We start from the raw sequence: 18,742 nt of genomic DNA, 5'->3' as shown, positions 1-18,742 counted from the left end.
CTTTTACCTCTCAAATCCGACATACTTGTTGGGTTTAAGGGAATCTCTGCAATATAGAAAGAAATAGTAAGAACTGATTTAATAGTCTGAGCTACCATTAGACGCAAAAGAAACTGTTGCATATTTTAATTATACATTTGTCACTTACTTCTGGTGACCCACCTCAAGCATGGCATTCAGGATTCCAGAAATAACAGCCAAAATGAAAGAAGACGGACACGCACTAAGGTTTTCCTCTTGCAGTAGTAACAGAAGCCAAGAGGAGGCTTTGACCCACAGGACAATGAACACCTGAACATGACTGCTCCTCAGGTGACCACCTGCACCACATCAATGAGCAAGTCTGTCTCAACACACACCTGATGGAATCATGACAACATGCTGGGTCACAGAGCAGGTGAACACTGCCCGGAGCACATCGTACTCAAGGCTTTGACTGCGTGGGCCTCGTCTGAACTCACTGCAAAGGAGAAATTAAGTGCCTGAAATAGGTTTCAGCCTTTGTAATTTCTGTCATTAAAGTTAGTTTCTCAGTGAGAACATACTTGCTTTTTCAAAGTTTTACTATTAAAAAGCTTTTCAAAGTTTTACTATTGTTTTTTCTAATTAAAAAAAATAATAGAGACAGGTATTTGGCAGTGTGCATTACGGATCTTTGCTAGAATTAAGGAAGCCTTGTCGTCAAACGAGCAAATTCACTTTTTTTAGTCATCAGATGAGCCAGGACTCTGCTCCCCTGGGCGGGCTGGTGGGGCAAGCTGAGCGCCAGGGGACGCAGCACACAGTCGAGTGTGCTGCTGGCTCCTCTCCCTGGAGCCGACTCTGGCTGGCCCCGTGGAATCCCTGCTCGTGGCTGTCTGGCACCAGCTCCTGGTTGGGACAGGGGTCTTCCCGCCCAGTTGAGCTGGGCAGGAGCCTGCTGCCACTCCTGGAACTCTGGGAGCCCCATCTCTGGGCAGTGCCTGATAACTCCTGCCATACACCCCTGTGCAGCACACCCCTCCCTCCCTCCCTTCCTCCACAAAGACACAGACAGCCAAATCCTCAGCATCCCCCTCGGTCACACACATACTCAAATGTAGACTCAAAGTCCATCTAGTTAAAAAATGTGAGCAAAAGTAACACATTTCTGTCAGAGTTTACTCTAGAATTTGCCTCCTGGGTAGTGCATTTCTTCCCTTCAAAGGCTTAAATGGCCCGCAGCCTCTGCATGAGTCTCTGTGCTGTGCTGGTGATGCCCTGTGTTGTGGGATGTTAATTCTTGAGGTAACGCCATCCTCTGGGTTACCTGCACTACAACCCTGGTAAAGGGTAAAACGTTACCTACCCTGCAGGGATTCCCTTACACTGCAGAGTCATCTTTGTTCAGGAATAAAAGGCCTCAGACAAATACTCTGCCCTTCTAAGACTGAGTTGGGTTTCTGCTTTTCCATACGTTTAAGAATGTGAGATCGTTGACACATCCAAGACCACTTGTGTTCAAAACCCAAGGCTGAGCTCGAATGGCTTTTGTCAGGAAACTCACCAGTTTAGTTTTACAAAGGTGTGAAATTTAGATGTCTTCATATTCACCCACTTTTGTCCTTAGGCATGACACTTTAGCAACCCACATACGCAATACGCCCTAAACATCACAAAACCTCAAATTTGCTGACACTGAACATCCTCAAGCAACATAATTCAGGAGATGCTCTCTAATCAGCCATGGAAAATAACTCGCACCTGCAAAATGGCATTTAATAGCTCTTTTCTTTCTTCTTCTCTGGTGGGTTTTTTGTTTGGTTTTGTTATTTGTTATTGGGGTTTTTTTAAGTATGATAACCAATGTACATTTTAAGGCTACTACACAGCTGGCTGCTTTCCAGGCCTCACCATAGTTTTCAAAAAGCATGAAAAATCTAAAAATATGACATTGTCAATATTCCAATTAAATAACGACCTGACAGTATCTTTCAAACTATCACATGTGCCACCAAAGGTATTACCTGCATAATTCCAAAGATGAGTTCCCTATTATTTGAAATTATGTCAGGGGATTACTTTGGGGACAGAGCAAAAAGGCCAAGGAGTGTAATTCAAACTCTCGAAGGTAGAATTATAGAGCTTTTGGCAAGGTGGGGAAAGGGCATTTAATGCACTTTGGATGATATTGTAACTCACTGGTAGAATTTGAAAGAGGTGAATATATTTTTAATCAGAAAAAGTAGAGAGAAAAAGAAGAGCACACTAGAGAAAACACAGCAACGTTTTTCCTCCTTCAGGATCAGAAATAAGTATTGGGATGGGGCAATAAGACTGACTGTGTCTCTGTGAGACACACAGAACCCAACAACAACTTCTACTACTCTTTCCTTTACCGGGATTGATGATTCATCTTCAAGCCCAAGGATGAAACATGGCAGTGTCAAAATGAAGAGAGCAATTATCCCAAGACCACACTTCAACAATAAAACATATTTCCTAAGAGAGATCTTGTGACTACACTAAAAAGACCAAGAAGTTTAACTTCTCCAATACAGAGCAGATATATGAGATATCAGTAATTTTTTTTTTTTTTTGTTTCCAAAATAACTTGTGCCAAAATCTATGTGAATTATTCTGTTACCAAAACTCCCAGACAAACAGAAGGAAAGTCAGACCTTACTATTAAAGGAAAAAGTAATCATTACGGTACTTTTTACAACTGGTAGTCAAGCAAAGATTTTTTCTGTTTCCTTCCAACTGATTTAGAGTTTTTAAAATAATCATCCCATATTTTAAGGAATCTCTCTCCAAAAAAACCAAAGAAAAACCAAAAAAAAAGGGGAGTGGGAGAGTCAAACCAATGAAGAAACGACAAATGTAATTTTAAACATTTAACATTCATGCAATTAGAGATACTACATGTGCATAAGAGCAAAGATTTTGCTGTAAATAAATATATAGGGATGAGTTTTGTTAAATAAAAGTTGAGTGTACAGAGATGAAAGGCACATAGGTAGCATAATTGTTTCTGGAACGATACAGTGAAGTCTTATTTTGAAGATCTGTGTTTACACAGCAATTTGTGTAAATATTAAAGAAATTGCTCTATTAACTATGTATTAACTATTGACATAGGTCAATAGTAAGAACTTAGAATTTTTAGTGTGGGGCCGGGTGAAAACAGCCTGATACTGATTTCTTGATGTCATTTTGATTTTCTTAATTTTTGTTTTTTCTTTTCCTGGATAAGAATTGTTTGATGACTCTGATTTTTTATTTGTTTTGCACAGAATTGTGCCTCATGTAGCATTTTGTTTTATTGATAACCTTTGAAATTACAGTAACAAAGCTAAACGTTAGAAAACAAACTGAAAAGAACTCGCTGACTCTAAATCCCCCATTCAGGCTGGAAGAGCATTTCTTATACTTTTCTGTGTCCTTGAATGAAGTGACATTTAACAGTAGTTTTCATGTGTTCCTTGTGGATGGTAAGTATAACACTAAAAAATAAAACGACCAACTGGATATATTAAACCTCACCTGTGCATCCCACCTGCCCTGTTGTTCCCTTTGCATGCTTATATTCTCAGAGCAACTACATGAAAGAAGCAACACCTGAATGAACTGTTCTTGCATCGGAACATTTCCTGAAGCACTGACAAGGATTTTGGGGCATATTTTCCATTTCTGTCTATTTTTTGAGTGAGTGTCCTCCCTGTAAGACACAAACTAGAGTAGCAACATAAGAATATTGACTGAGAAATGGTCTCAGTCTTACTGATGGAAAAGAGATCAGGCATCTGCCAAACTAAAAAGAAATAAAGTCTCAATGAAGTTACTCCTAATAAATTTTCAGCTTCTCCTACAACACTAAAATAAAGTAGGACCAGAAGAATTTTCTTTTGTGAAAAATTCAGCTCCTAAAGAGCCTGCTTTCTCCTTCAAATTCTTGCAGATTTCAAGCTTCACAAAGCCACTCAGGATTAGTCAAGCTTTCAAATTTAAAATTCCATGTGCTCCTTCTAATTATTTGAGTTCACTGGGAAATTATTTTCAAATGTGCATTTTCATAAAAGGGAAAAGTGTTTTTCAGCTTTTGTCCCTTGGAGATTGCATGTCTGTGCCACAAATAAAAAAATTACATCACTGACATACGTCATAAACATGTCATTTGTGTTTAAAAACATAAAATCATATCACTGACACCTCAAAAACACATCATTTCTATTTTCAGGAATATTTTTGCTGTTGTTCTGCAAAAGAAGTATTTTTCTTCACTAGAAACGCATGGCTGGCCCTACAAAAGATTAAATTATATATAACTAAGTAACCCAGTGGTGGAAGGTGTCGTTGCCCATGGCAGGGAGATGGAACAAGATGGTTTTTAAGGTCCCTTCTGACCCAAAACAGCAGCCGCCAGCTCCCTGCTGCCTCCAGATGCCGTGACAGGGACTGATGGCCCCCAGCCCCTGGAGGCAGCAGCCTTTGGGGCCCATTCACCACGTCCTGTAAGAGAAACCACAGCGAAACACAAAAGACCGTGACCTTCAGCCACGACTAAACCACTCCATTTTTAGGGACATGACAAGAAAAATGGCACTGTTTCACCTGCACGAGGCTGCCCCCCAAAATGAAAAAAAAAAACCTTATTACAAAAATCTTGAGTGACTAAAGCTCAGATTTTTGGCTTCTTTTTTAACAAAAGGGTATGTTTTAAATACTTGGGTTTGCCATCTGAAAATCTAAGTCACACAAACACATACCACGGATGCACCATGTGAGACACACAAACACACACCACCAATGCCAACAAAATTATCCCTCTGTTCCAACTGCTGACATGGATTTCTTAAAGGGATCTCTTCTCTGCTCTTTTTATGTCAAAACGAAGTTATAACAATTAAAAATCTAATGAGGAAATCCCCTCAGCACACACCCATTCAGCCTAAAGTATAAACAATGCCAACTTCGCCTGTGTCCTGGGGAGCCAGCCTGAGGGGACAGCTCAGTTTTGTGCTGGGCTCTCACTGGCTGAAGCCTCTGACACGGACTCCAGGGCTGAGAATGCTGCTGCCCCTCTCACGGATGTGTTATGGGACACCAGTGAAATTTCTGCTCAAAGTTGGCAACTTTCCCCCCTTTTGGTTTCTTTACCAAGATAGCCCATGGGAATATAATGCAGGTGGAAATGCCAAACCTTCACATACACACCTACAAATACACAAACAAGCACATACATGTGCCTGTGCTTACACGTGTGTGTGTACATCGCTGTACATGCTCATGGGGAGCAAACCCCCGCATCCGGAGCAGTGGCTGGAGCCCCCCTGGCTCCAGGGAGAATCCCCCAAGCTCTGCAGGTAAAGTTTTAAAAGCACAAGACACAGTTCCAGGCTTGGTGTCTTACCTTTGGGTAGCGTCAAGCCAGGAAGGGAAGTGCAGCATGAGGCAGGGACTGTCAGCACCGGGCTGTAACACACCCGCCGCCTCACTGCCCCCGCTCTAGCAGGGTAGAGCAAGCTCTGGTGTTTCACCATGCACAGAGAGTTTCAAAAAGAGACCGAAAAGAGCATCTGGCAGCTTCCCCCCACACTCCCCCCCTCACTGCCTGGCTGTTGAGGTTTTAAAGGAGTTGATGGAGGAAGATTTGTCCTGAGGATGCCTGGCTGTTCCTGGTGCCTCAGGGGCTCAGAGTAAGGACAGGCACACCACAGCCACCCATGCAGCACAAAGCAAGACAGCAAAGTGCAGCAAAATCTGCCCACTTAGGGCAAAGAGCTGCTTTTGTGACTGTCACTGGAATCTGCTGTCTCCAATGGGCCTCCTCAGGCTCTTTGAGGGCATTCCCCTCATCTACACTTCAAAGGTGTGAACAAAGGAACCCCAACCACCGCACCTTACACCTGAGGCTGTGCAAAGGCAGCAAAGGAACACACAGAACTGATACCAAACTGATGACAGAATACCAAACTGGTATTCACCCAACCAAACCGGTGCCAAGGCACATCAAACTGGTGACAGATACACCTCTGCCACTGGTTCTGCACACGTGGTTCTTGGTAGAGCATGGGAGACATGTTACTCTAGTGATCCACATCCACCAACAGAAGTCCAAGAATGGACAGAGAGCTTTGATTTTCTTCTTTCCTCATTGCTAATGATGTCATTGTCTGACAGGACATATTCTGGATAGCTGGGAATGTCACGTATGATGTGAAATCAGAGACATTAGCAAAAGCTTAGAGGAAAAGCAGTCAAACACCACAACCACGGAGAGGAAGGAGACTGAGCCTGGCAGGTGGGAAACCTTACCACTGCTAAAATTTTCCATATAAAAAGGAACAGCTTAAATCCAAATTCCACAGTCATGCTGGTGGGAAATGCTGCAGTGAACTGGGGACCCTCAGCAGAGGAGCTGGAGTGTGCACCCCACTCACTAGCATGTCCCCTGCAATCACAACTCTCCCCTAGCAAAGGCCACTGGATTAGGGTTGTTATATGTGGGACACAGTCACAGAAGACACACAGCACTCATCAGTATGAATTCTGGAAATACCAACTATATACATTAACCGCCCCTGCCATCACCCCATCACAGACATGGGTGTACTTGAACACGCACAAGTGCTGCAGCAGCCTGAGGAGCTAGTTCTGCATTTCCTCCAGATTTAAAGTGAAAGGAGTGACCACACACCCCTGCCTCATGATCAGCATTGCTGCAGTGGAATTGCAGGGTCAGATTTTTGTTGCCCTATACCTGGCACCTACACCTGGCTGCTAACCTCAAACTTTACTTTTTCCCTATGTCTTTTGCATCCAGTATATTCTCTACTGCACTTTTTAATTGCTTAAACACCTAGAACTTCTCCTTTGAAAGGATTAAATCAGTTTCCCATCAGTGTTCAAAAATTCAGTTGCAGGATGAGAATTTGCTATTGCCTGCAAGAAACCCAAAGAAACAGGGACAAAGAAGAAAGATCAAACTGATAACAGAAGAGGGGGGAGAAAATCCCTTTATAACTATCAACAGAACAGAGAAAAAAAAGGTGAAAAAAGTGAAAATAAGTCACACAGAATATATGACCATGTAAGCATGGGCACTCTTGCAGAAAACCTAGTCAGCAATCCCAAGCCAGAGGAAATTTAAATGAGAGCCAGGTCCACAGCAGTGACGGAATCTGAACAGATACAAGGGGCTGCTCAGGTTGCAGGTTGTGCTTAGCCTCAATCTCTTCGGATTTGCAAAAGAACTTTATTAGTTTTATTAATTTTTTTTCTTAAATAATCAAGAGATTCGAGTGTATCCACATTACACAGTGAGGAAGATTAAGATTTTTTCTTTAATCAAAATATCCATATGCATGTGCTGTATCTTCCAAGGGGTAGGTGGATTCCCACTACTGATTCCCGCTCCAGGGTGCGTTCTGCTGCAGGAATTCATGCACAAACCACTCCTACCGCATTTCCATGACGGCAGAGTTCCAGCAAACACAAGTGAGAAGAAAACCCCTCAAATCACAGGAAAACCCCCCAAATCACAGTGCTCAGCAGGGTGCAGTTCTGGGGGAAACAAGCCTATAAAGGGGTTCAGCAAGACATAACACAAACACACAAGGACTGGACTCCACTTCACATGCAGCGGCATAGCCTGCCACTGTCCCTCCCTCTAAGGGGAATCAAGGGCCAGCCCCACAAGCCTAGCTCTGCCGGGGAGGGGAAATGAGAGCAGGAGCTCTGTGCCAGTGTGGGACAGGCACAGCTGGCCAGGACACCAAGGACCACCAGCTCTCACCCTCCTCTGGAAGCACCTCTGTGCCCAGCCTCGCTGCAGGCAATGGATGGCACTGTCCCACATGCACGGCTGACCAGCCCACACAGACCTGGCTCCCAGCACAGGCTGCTTCTAAAAAACCTGATTTTAGAGCAAGACATCTTTTCTGTGTGCTTTTCCATCAGCTGGCCTGTGGGGCTCCTGTTGCCACAGTGGGCCTCTCTGGAGGAGATGCCATGCTCCAGGCAGTGTCATGGGGGGCTGAGGCCACCCCTTGAGCGGGGACACGGCCACAGCCACCACGTGTGGCCTCCAGAGCAGCAGCCTGCGACAGCCAGGCAAACCACCACAAAGCTACAAGGGCATAAATCTCTGCTTTGGGCTTTTGGTGACACTGAAATCAGTACATGGATCGCACCAGGGAGTCCTGCTGCTTTTAAGAAACGCAGCACACACCTCTAGGTATGAATAACAAAAATATTTTGATTGTTAAAGAAATTTTCACCGAGAGACCTTTCCACTTCTGAAAGCAATTTTGTTTGAGATTTAATCCATTGATTCCATAATTTGGGTATCCAATAGGCAGAGGGAAATGTGACTCTTTACAGAGCTCTTCTCTGGCCTAGCAAAATGAAAAATTTATGGCAGTCATTTTTGTAGGAAAAAATAAGTTGTTGCTACAAATCACAAGATGCCAGAACAAAAACATACTGTATCATGCAAAGGTCACATTCAAAAGCAGCTGTCAGGGAAAAGAAGCAAAGCACAATTCATTGTATTTTGTTGTTATTTTAGAATTAAGCTTACACCTTTTCACCATTTAGAAATAAACTGAGGGATTTGAGTAATAGCACACAGAGGAAAGAAATACAGATGTAGTCAGATTTTTGAGTAGTTTCTGCAGTGCCACAGAGTTAAGATAAATTTAAGTTCAGTGTCTGGAAGAAGCCATTTTACAGACTGATAGTTCACAAAGGGTATTTCCTTTTTGATAGAGATAAAACAATAAGTCACATTTATTGGAGACTGCTGTCTCCATTCTGACTCCATAAGCTGCAGTTACTGCTACTAAATAGAAAACTCCTTCATATATGATTTTTCAGGGAAGAGGCAGAATTGAAATGCTTTCAAATTAATTTTCTTTTCCATCTTAGGCATATTTTTATGTTTTCATTCACTAAACGTTCAAACAATTCTTTTTTCTCTTTTTCATTTTACAAATGTTCTTTGGATTCAAAAGCAGCCATACACCACAAACTTGCCAAGCCCAGAGTGAGATCATACTCACACCCAGCCTCCGAGAAAGGGACCAGGTGGATAAAGGATATAACAGGGAGAAGATAAATTGCTTTTTGTACCCCTTAGTGGCCGGACATCAATGCTGCAGCTCTGAAAGCTGTCTTCCCAAAAAAAAAAAAAAAAAAAAAAAAAAAAAAAAAAAAAAGGAGATTAGGATTGCAGCTATTCATGGGAGAAGAAATACGTTAAAAGGAAGGTTTTAATGAAGAAATGGATTAAAGACTTCCAACTACAGGAGATTAACGTTCTTATCATATAAACTCTTACTGTAAAGCAGAGAGAAGGGGTAGGAGGGGAGCACACTCCTCCAAAGACAGGAAAACTCTGACACTGAAAACGAATTCTCTGCATTAGTGCATGGCAGAGTTTGTAATGATTCCTTTTGCACATTTTATTATGGACTCTTAAACTTTAAAAAAAAAAAAAGGGTGTAGATTATACCAAAGACCTAGTTTTGCTGAATTACCCATTTTTGAAATACCCTGTGAAGAAGGTAGGACCCATTAAATAGCAGCATCACCACTCAGTTTTCTGACAGTCACACCAGAACACCACCAGCGGCAGTGGGAACACACAGGTACCTGGTCATGCCTTTCGGCAAGGAAACCAGGAATTTTACAGACATACAGGCCCAAATATGCTATGGCTTAGTGTGGTATTAGACAAGCAAAACCAAAAACTGAAAGGCACCTAAAGCCATAGGGAAGCAGGGCAGAGAAGAGAGGGAAGACTCCCATTTGGGTACGGAACACTGGTGCTCAAAGACTGGCCATAAACCTGCAGGATAGCAGCTGAGGACCAAAAAGTAAACCTTGATCTGCCACCACGACCCAGAGCTCACTTCCCACAGCAAAACATCTCTTTCCATCACAACAGATGCTGCTGGAGACTGGAGCTGGAAAGCTGCATAGGGGAAAGACTCTCTGTGAACTGCAGGCATCAGGACAGCATTATTTGTTTACAGGGAATATTAAAAATAATAACGGTGTTAGACAAGATCAGGTTGGCCAAGTGAGGTGTAGGGGAGTGAACAGAATAAAGAGATATGCTCAGTTCGTTTCCTTAAGGAGTTGTTTCTGATGCCATGGAAGCTCAGCATCTCTCTGCAGGGACTCAGACATGAAAACAGACTCATCAAATGACTGACAGAACCCGCTGCTCTCACAGTCAGAGGACTGTTCACGTTTCAGTTCCCTTTCTCACAGGAAGCAAACTGGACACTAGACACACCACAACACTGTCACGGGAGGTCTGTCCGATGTACAGTCACAGGCAGTTCCAGAAGAGAAAGGAAAGGCAAGGCTTCATGAGTTCTTACATGCTATGAGCATCCCTACTGACACCGCAGGCCCTAAAATCATAATTGACATACAGTGTCGCCGCCAAAACACCTACCTCATTCTCTAGAAACCCTGAAAACAGAACTGTGCATGTGTCAAAACATTTTAAATGAACTAGCAGAGAATATCTCTGAGAGGATAATTTGCAAATACACATACATTTTAAACACATTTCTTTGAACTGAAAATTTTTATATTCATGCTTCAGCAGAGTCATTTATAGAATCCCAAAATCCCAGAATGGTTTTGGTTCCAAAGGGCCCCAAAGATCACCTTGTTCCAACCCCCTGCCACGGACAAGGAAACCTTCTGTTAGACAAGTTACATATTATAATCTATAGGATGAGAGGATACAAGCTCAATAAACAAATTACAGTTACTGTACATTAGGAAGATTTATGGCTTCTCTTCCCTACAGCTATTTTGATGCTATTTTGGTCTTTCATTACACACACATACCTACAACACAATTTATTCTAAATCTTCGCATGGGGATCACAGTGTGTACTAGAAAAGGAGCAGCTGAACCAAACTTTTGCTCACCAGAGCTACTTGAATTTCATCCACCAGAATCTGGAGGGGTTTGGAGAAGGTTCTGGCCTAATGTTGAGAATAAAACCAGAGTAGGAGAATAGCAGTGTATTTCTGACCTCATATGACTGTCTTTGATTTCCCACTAAAACTTCTCAAGAACTGTTTATATTGCCTACACTCCATGAAACAATTTTAGTTCTGAACAGTGTGACCCATTCATACAGGGCAGGGAAATTCTACCTCTGTTGACTACTCTGTATGTGGCCTGCTTATTGCCAATAATCATGAACGGGTCTATGAATCAGAACCATTACAATGTTTGTCACAAAAGCGTGACATAGCTTAGCAAAAACTGCCCCCTGGTACCAAACTCCCACGTTGATTTTTAACAGGCCCCTCAGTCAGCACTGGCACACCTGCAAGGCAATTCTTAGAAACTTTAAAAAGATTTATAAGGAGGGAAAAACTACATGAACTCCAAACATGGTGCGCTTACCAGGGCTTCTGATGCAGTGACAGAATGCTTTACATAGAAGTCTGTTCAGCCACAGAGTGTGCTTAGCTATGCAAAAACACCCACAAGTCCAGCAGAAGGTTATCAAACATTTATGGTCCTGAAATACGTGTTTCACCAAAGAAGGTGAAGACTAACCCTCAGCTCTTCCCTCTCAAACAGCGCAGCAGCAGCATGTGAACAGCAGCACATGAACAGTAGCACTGTTTATAGACACTCAGACAAAAAACTCCACTGCTGTCAGCCTGCAGATCAGCATCACAGAATGCTCCATTTCATCCAAAACCTCCTCGCTTACATGTGCACCAAATAAAGTTATGGCATACATTGTTTTTTAACTTCTTTTAAAGTATGGTCTATTTTACCTTATTTATAAACTTCCCTTCTTTATTTCTTTCTCCAGCCTTTGTCTGGGCCATGGTTTCCCTCAACCTGGCAGAGGGACGCTGTTCTCAGTAATGGCCTTTGTGCTTCAGGAAACTAGTGAGCAGCTAGAAAAAATCCTGGCTGATCATCCAGCAGAGTTTTCAGCTGATGGTGACACAGTGTATATTACACACAATGGTTATTACAAACACCTGCCTAAGCTCTGTCCCACTAACCACCACGTTTATGGACTTTCTTTGCTGTAATGTGGAAGAATGTTTTCGAAACACTAAAATGTTAGACTTTAGTGGTTGGGGAGAAGCCTCTCTGAATTCTTCAGTGCAGAATCCACATGAGAACAGTCAGTCAACTTCAGATCAACAGCCCACACTGTCAAGAGTCATGATGGGGCAGTCAGCTCATGAACTCAGGCAGGGGAAATGCTCAGGTCTCCCCTCCGCCCCTTGCCTCCTTCCAGTTACAGCTCATCCCTGTCCTGAGTTGAAAGGTCTCTGGTCTGGCACACAGCAACTTATTATATGCTCTCAGGAATATGAAGTACATGGCAAAGTTGAAAAGTTCACAAATCACTCAGATATTACTTCTAAATGTCTACCTGAAAAAATGCTGTTTTTCCTTCCATATGTCATGCTGCTGAAATAAAGGTATTGAAATGGTACAAATAATGGCCATTTCATTTACTACAGCTTTGCATTCATTGCCAAGCACTACCAACATCAGTATCATTGCAGACAAATTGCTGCCCAAGTACAAGAACAAACAAGCCAATAAAAGGCACTAACCTTCACTGACAGGAGTGGCACAGCCCTCAAGGTTCAACATGATGTCTCCATCCTTGTCATCAGCACCAGCTCCCAAAAGCATCCAGCTTTCGACGTTATCACTGTCAGAGATCAAGCTCTCCTCCTCCGAGCTGTTGTCTATTACCAACACATCATGGATGGCTTGAGGTCCAGCAGAACAGACAGGGGTAGGCCTCCCACTAGTGCTGTTTCTCTGCCTTGGTGTGCCCACATCTGATTCAGGGGGACACAGGGCATTACATCCAGCAGCTTTGGTGTCATTTGGTGTGGAGGATACCATGTGGATGTGTGTTTTACCTTGAGCTGAAGAGCATCTTGACCTCTTTGCCTTGCTTTTGTAGATGCTGTCTTCATCTGGTGTATCAGACAGGACGATGATCTCGGGCTCATCTGAAAGTTGAGTACCACCACCAGTGAATTCAGTGAGCTTCTCATCTTCATCCTGTTTCTCAGTTAGACCTGAACTATGACCCATGACTTCTGCAACACCAGCTTCTTCATCCATTTCCAGTGTACTGATTTCTCCAAGATCCTGGGAATAGTGGATCTGGCTATAGAGATGAAACTCCACCTCACTATCAACACTCTGCTCACTGGATGACTCCTCGGGATACAGCTCATCTTCATATACTTCAGCATTCTCAGAACCATCATACCCGGCAAACATTCTGGAAAGTGAGGAGTCTGCGTCTACAAAAAAATCAAATGGCTATATCAGAATGGTCACATGTCCAAAATAAACCTTCAAATGATACCTTTGGTCCTCTTGAAATTGCTCAGGTGCGTCACAGAGCTCTGCACACAGAACATCAAACTGAGCAGATTTAACAGCTATCTGTGCTCAGATGTGGAAAGGCAAAAGCTACTTAAGGATGCATTTGCATTAACCATAACTACTACTTCAGCTCCACTACTTTGGCTTCTGAAAGTGGCATTTACTGAGTTCTCCACTCCCACATGAGGGAGGTCATCCGGATGCTCACAGGCCACACCTGGAGTGCTGTGTACACCTTGGGCTCTCCAATACTGGAGCAAGTACAGCAAAGGGCCACGGAAACCATTAAGGGACTGGAGCATCTACTGTAGTAGGTCAGAGTGGGACTGCTACTCCACTGGAAGGTAAAGCTCAGGGGGATTTATCCATGCATTTATCCATGCTCACAAACACCTGGCAGGCGGAGTAAAGAAGACAGAACCACCACAGCAGCGCCCAGCAAGAACTTGAAGGGGAATGGACACAAAATAACAAAATACAGGGAATTCCACTTAAATGTAACTCTGTTGCTCAGAAAGGCTGTGGAGCCTCCATTCTTGAGGACCTTCAAACCTCAGCTAGACACAACCCTGAGCAAGTGGCTCCAGGTGACTCTGCTTTAAGTCAGGGCTGAAATTGCCAGAGGCTCCTTCTTGACTCAGCTGTCCTGTGATCCCAGCCCAAGGGTGAGTGTGTTCAGAGCTCACAGCCTGCTCCCTGGCAAGACAGGTAATACAGGGACGTTCCAAAGTCACCCTGCCTCCTTGAGAGACTACCTCACTTGGTGTACATGACCATATGATGCATGGAGTATAGGAAACTGAACACTTCCTCTGAAAGTCTGTCTCTGTTTCTGAGTTACAGTTACTCCCATGGAAGTCATCAAGCGTTTTTAGACCTGAAAACTGCCAGATGGAGTTCAGCTTTTTGGCTGTGGAAGAAGAATGTCATGGTACTGTTTAAATGCACTTAGTCACACACACATACAAAAATTCAGATTTGTGAGCTTTGTACAGAGGTAATTTGCATCATGATGGTATTTAAAGAAAACAAAGGATCTTATTATGAAGGTTCTCCTCTCTCATCCAGGTTCCTACATAAACATAACACCTAATATGCTAAATATATGAAAGAACAAGGTGGTAATAGACACAATAAACCTATTTTACACCACTATCTAGCTTTAGATGCTGTAGGAAGAAAAAGTAAAACAATGGCACCTGAATGGTTGCAGTTAGAAAAACACCTGACAGACCAAATGAAGGCCCCAAACGTCAACGTTTTTCTCAACTTCACCCAGGGTCCCTGTTTCAAACAGGTTGCAGCCTCTTCCTATCCACACAGTGAGAACAGAGCTCCAATCAAGCACATTCACAATATTAACATGTGGTCATGAGGTGTGAGAAGAGACCTTCAGTAATGTAGGAAATTAATAAATTCTCCTGAAGATGTTGTGTTTTTAGTGATACTCCAAAAGCCAACTGAATCCAAGTACTCCTTCCTTCCCTTCTGTCACCCAGTGGATAAAGTCACACACATAAGCAGTGACCACTGCTAAGAACTTGCAGCTGAACAACACTGAAGCCTTTCAAGCGTCCAGGGAGCTGACTCATGGACACTTCAAAGTGCAGGCAACAGCACAAACAGCCAGCAAGCACTACACTCACTTTGATCTATCCTTCTCAGAAGGTCAAACAACAGCTCCTCCTCCTCTCAGGTCCACACGTGACTGGGATAATGAAGGGCTCTTCCTCTTGCTCAGCACGTACACCAGGCCACTGGGAAACAAGATACAACATGAGCATCACAACAGAATCTGAAGACATATTGGTCACCATTCTCACACTCAGTCCACAGCTATGCCTTTCCTCTTGAGGAAAGAGAAATAGCCATGTCAGGTACCTGACATCAAAGCAGACACAAACACAGCCTCTAGGAAAGGGAAGAGGAGCTCGACAAAGTCTTGCTTTGTTTTTCAGATTGTCAAGTGGAAGCAGTCTCTCACTGAGTTCATACAGATAACTCAGAGAAAGACCTGACTGCAACTTCAGATTTCCTTTTGCCAGTGAAAAGTTTAGGCTATGGGCAAACATTCTTTTCCATAGAATCATAGAAAGGTTTCAGCTGGAAAAGACTGCTAGGGTCACTGTTCTCTCAGCTGTGTTCACCTCTAAGTGCCACATCTATCTCACTTCCAGCTGGACTATCATAAAGACACTCTTCACATCTGAGTGTGAAAAAGACATGAAAAATATTAGTCCTGCAAAGACTACCTGATTTGATAGGCTGCAGGGAGCAACAACACACCAACACATCCTACTTTGGAATTAGATTACCTTACTTTTAAAAAACCCCAAACTTCAAACCCCTGGCAATGGTAGAACTCCATCCCTTTATCAAGAGGAATCCCACTCCTACCTGAACCCAGAGCACAGCCTTCCTCAAAGGCACCTGAATGCCTTTCAGGGAGCCCCTAAGTAAGGACAGTTCAAGTAAAGGGCTACCAATGTTAAAATTTAAAAAATCACAGACATCTGAGTTTCTTTTAACCATTTCCAAACAAAACTGCAAATGACTGCAGTTGTCAATGACAGGGATAATCTTCAAACCCTGCTTGCCAGCATTTTTCATCTGGCCCATTAGAAACCTGACATCCCACATGTGATGCAGCAGCAGGAGTGGCAGCAGCACCAGGCAGTCAGAAGGGAGGTGCCACTGGCAACTCAAAACAGAGAGGAAGAGCAAGGCCAACAAACAAGAAATAACAAACAAGTTAATCAGAACACCTCAGCCAAAATCCCAAAGAGGGTTTGGGATGCTCAGGTCTCACCCATCTGCAGAAGGGACTTTGCAGTAAGAAGCTCAGGGCAGTCCTTCCCATGTCATTCCTGTTCACCTACCTCGACTCTCCCTGTCAGCCCCTCCTTTCCACTGCTTAACTCCAGCACCTCTGCTGCTCTTACTTTCTCAGCTTCTAACAGATTCCAGAGCTCATTGTGCTTAACTTCAAATACTGAGATATCTTAAAAATTTCAAATGAAAACTAAAATACAGAGATTACTTCTTCCATTGCATATGACTTTCCACACAAGTGTCCTGTTCCCATCACAAATCATCTGTGAATTCCAAATATCTCCTTATTTATCTCATTCTCTGCTTGATCTCTGCAGCCAATCAACCCTATTTGATAAAGGCTGCATTGAGAATAGAGCACCAAACAGGCTCTCTACTGCCTTGGAAGGCAAAGACAAAACACAACCCTACTGTTAGGCTGTTACAGATAGAAAAACAAAACGAAAAAGAAAGCTCTTTCAAGAGAATTACCATACTATCTATCAGAACAGAGGGTCAGACATCAGGACAGCAGCAGCTACACTTTTTGTCAGCTTTAAATTTAGTTCTATTTTTGATACATAAACTGCCTGGCGCTTCAGACTGCTGAGACACTGCAAGGGCACAGACAGTATGAAACTGACAAAGAACTTAAATGTGCCAGAGCCTGTGAATGAAATATTTCATTTCAGCTGCTGTAGCTGCTTTTGCACCCTGCATTGCCTGGATTCTATGAGAAAATTATCATTACGAAGCTCATGACTGAAATGAAAATCACATCTGGAAGGTATGAAAATGTCAAACCTAAATGTATTTATAAAAAACCTACCCAAAGACATATTTATTATCAGAAACCAGTGTCAGGAGACTGTTTTCCTTCCCCTGCTCTGTTTCTGTACCCAATATGATTCCAACCTGGCTGTGCCTCACAGGGGCAACCACGCGGTTCTCAGAGCTGGTGAGAAAGGCACAACCTGCATCCTCTGCTCTGGGTGAGACATGCAGCTGTCAGTGCATCTGGAGTGGAGAAGCCCTTGCAGTAACATCAAAAAGTATCAGGAGGTGGGTTGGGAGCAGCCTCTGCCCTCATTTTCCATGATCTAATGCTGATTTTTGGCTAAATGCTGAGATGCAAACCCCATCCTTGTCCCATTTGCTGTTTGAGGACACACAACTGTTCTGGACTTTCTTTAACTGAAGTGCAAAGAGAGAGGAAAAGCTTTGGAGAAGAGGTCAACATTTTTCTAGTGGCAGCTATACCTTCAGGAGATCACAGGAATATCTCTTCCACACCTGAACCCTGGAAAATAACAACACATTTCAAGTTTACTTCAAGCCTTTCAGAAGATTTTTTCTTCCCACAGCTATTTTATGAATCATGTTTAAGAGTAACAGAGATTTTGATTTTGCTTGGATCCTAGGGCTGGATGTTGTCTGGCGAGTGGGAACAAATCAGGAATGGAGATCCCGGGAGAAAGGGATGCACACCCCGAGCACCGGTGGAGGCCGAGAGAGTACGCGGAGCGCGGGTCCGGGCACACGCAGGGCCGTGCGGGTACCGACCCCTCCTCCGGAACTCCTGGGCCGCTGGGGCTTGTTCCAGGGGCTGGCGTAGGGACCGGGACACGCCGCAACCGGAGGCTGGGCCAGGATCACGGACACCGGGGACGGACCGGCGGGGTGGGCCCGGGCAGAGGCCGCCGAGGGGCGCGGGGGATCCCGGCTGCGCGGCCGCGACTGGGGCGGAGAAGCCGCCACGGGACGGGAAGGACCCGGGGCCGGGGCCCTGGGGAGTGGGGCCCGCCGTGGAGAGCGGGGGCCGGGTCGGGCCGGGAGGTGCCGGAGCCGGGTGGGGCCGGGTGCCGGTAGTCACGGACGATACTCACTCACTGCCGATACCGGAACTCACTCACTCGGTATCAGTACTCGCAGCACTCACTGGGAGTGACTCACTGACTGACCGACCGACCGACTGACCGACTCGCTCGCTCGCTCGCTCGCTCGCTCGCTCGCTGCCGGTGCCAGTACTCAGCACCAGGACTCCCTCGATCCCGGTATTCTGTTCCGGCCGCACCGGGACCCGCCGAGCAGGAAGTGGCTGTGGCCTGGCCCCGCCGTCCGGCCACGTGCGTCCGGCCCCGCCCCGCCCGGCCCCGCCCCGCCCCGGCCCGGCCCCAAGGCTCTGGGAGGGCTGGGGGGACGCGGCTTTGCGGACAATTTACCGGAAATCGGATGGACAGGAAGGGGGCTTTCCCGAGTCTCACAAGCCTCGGGGTTTGGTCTGCGTCCTGCCCGGTAGCACAGTCCTGCGAGAGGACCGCGTCTCCACGTGCGGAGTGGACAGAGCCCGCCCCGCGCCGGGTGCCGCGGGCAGTGTGGTCCGGGAAGAGACGGGGTGGGAAAGGATCTTACAGTTCATGCAGTCCCACCCCATGGCATAGATAAGGACACCTTCCACTAGATCGGATGTCTTCAAGCCCAGTCCAACCTAGCCTGCAACATTTCCAGGGATGGGGCAGCCACAGCTTCTCTGGGCAGTCTGTG

At 44.7% G+C, this 18,742-nt stretch overlaps 1 protein-coding gene across 5 annotated transcripts in view; it reads right to left on the bottom strand.

Annotated features, from left to right (window-relative positions):
- The window catches only part of ZCCHC7 (zinc finger CCHC-type containing 7), an 86,764-nt gene extending 68,451 nt beyond the window's left edge, over positions 1 to 18,313 (bottom strand). The window contains exons 1-5 of one of the 5 annotated variants that reach the window (XM_032096627.1): positions 18,085 to 18,313; positions 17,459 to 17,498; positions 15,034 to 15,144; positions 12,910 to 13,302; positions 12,592 to 12,825 (exon numbers count right to left, since the gene is read on the bottom strand). In XM_032096627.1, coding sequence (XP_031952518.1) covers positions 12,592 to 12,825; positions 12,910 to 13,279 — 604 coding nt within the window. In that variant the 5' untranslated portion in view covers positions 13,280 to 13,302; positions 15,034 to 15,144; positions 17,459 to 17,498; positions 18,085 to 18,313. Of the gene's footprint in view, positions 1 to 12,591; positions 13,303 to 15,033; positions 15,145 to 17,458; positions 17,499 to 18,084 lie in introns of all 5 variants that reach the window. The other 4 variants (XM_032096623.1, XM_032096625.1, XM_032096624.1 and 1 more) reach the window with 4 other exon arrangements.
- Between the last annotated feature and the right edge of the window lie 429 nt (positions 18,314 to 18,742).

Source organism: Corvus moneduloides, chromosome Z (assembly GCF_009650955.1).
Source record: "Corvus moneduloides isolate bCorMon1 chromosome Z, bCorMon1.pri, whole genome shotgun sequence".
In the NCBI taxonomy this organism is placed as follows: domain Eukaryota; kingdom Metazoa; phylum Chordata; class Aves; order Passeriformes; family Corvidae; genus Corvus; species Corvus moneduloides.
The sequence above is the reverse complement of the archived record's forward strand: the minus strand, read 5'-3'. Positions and strand labels throughout refer to the sequence as shown.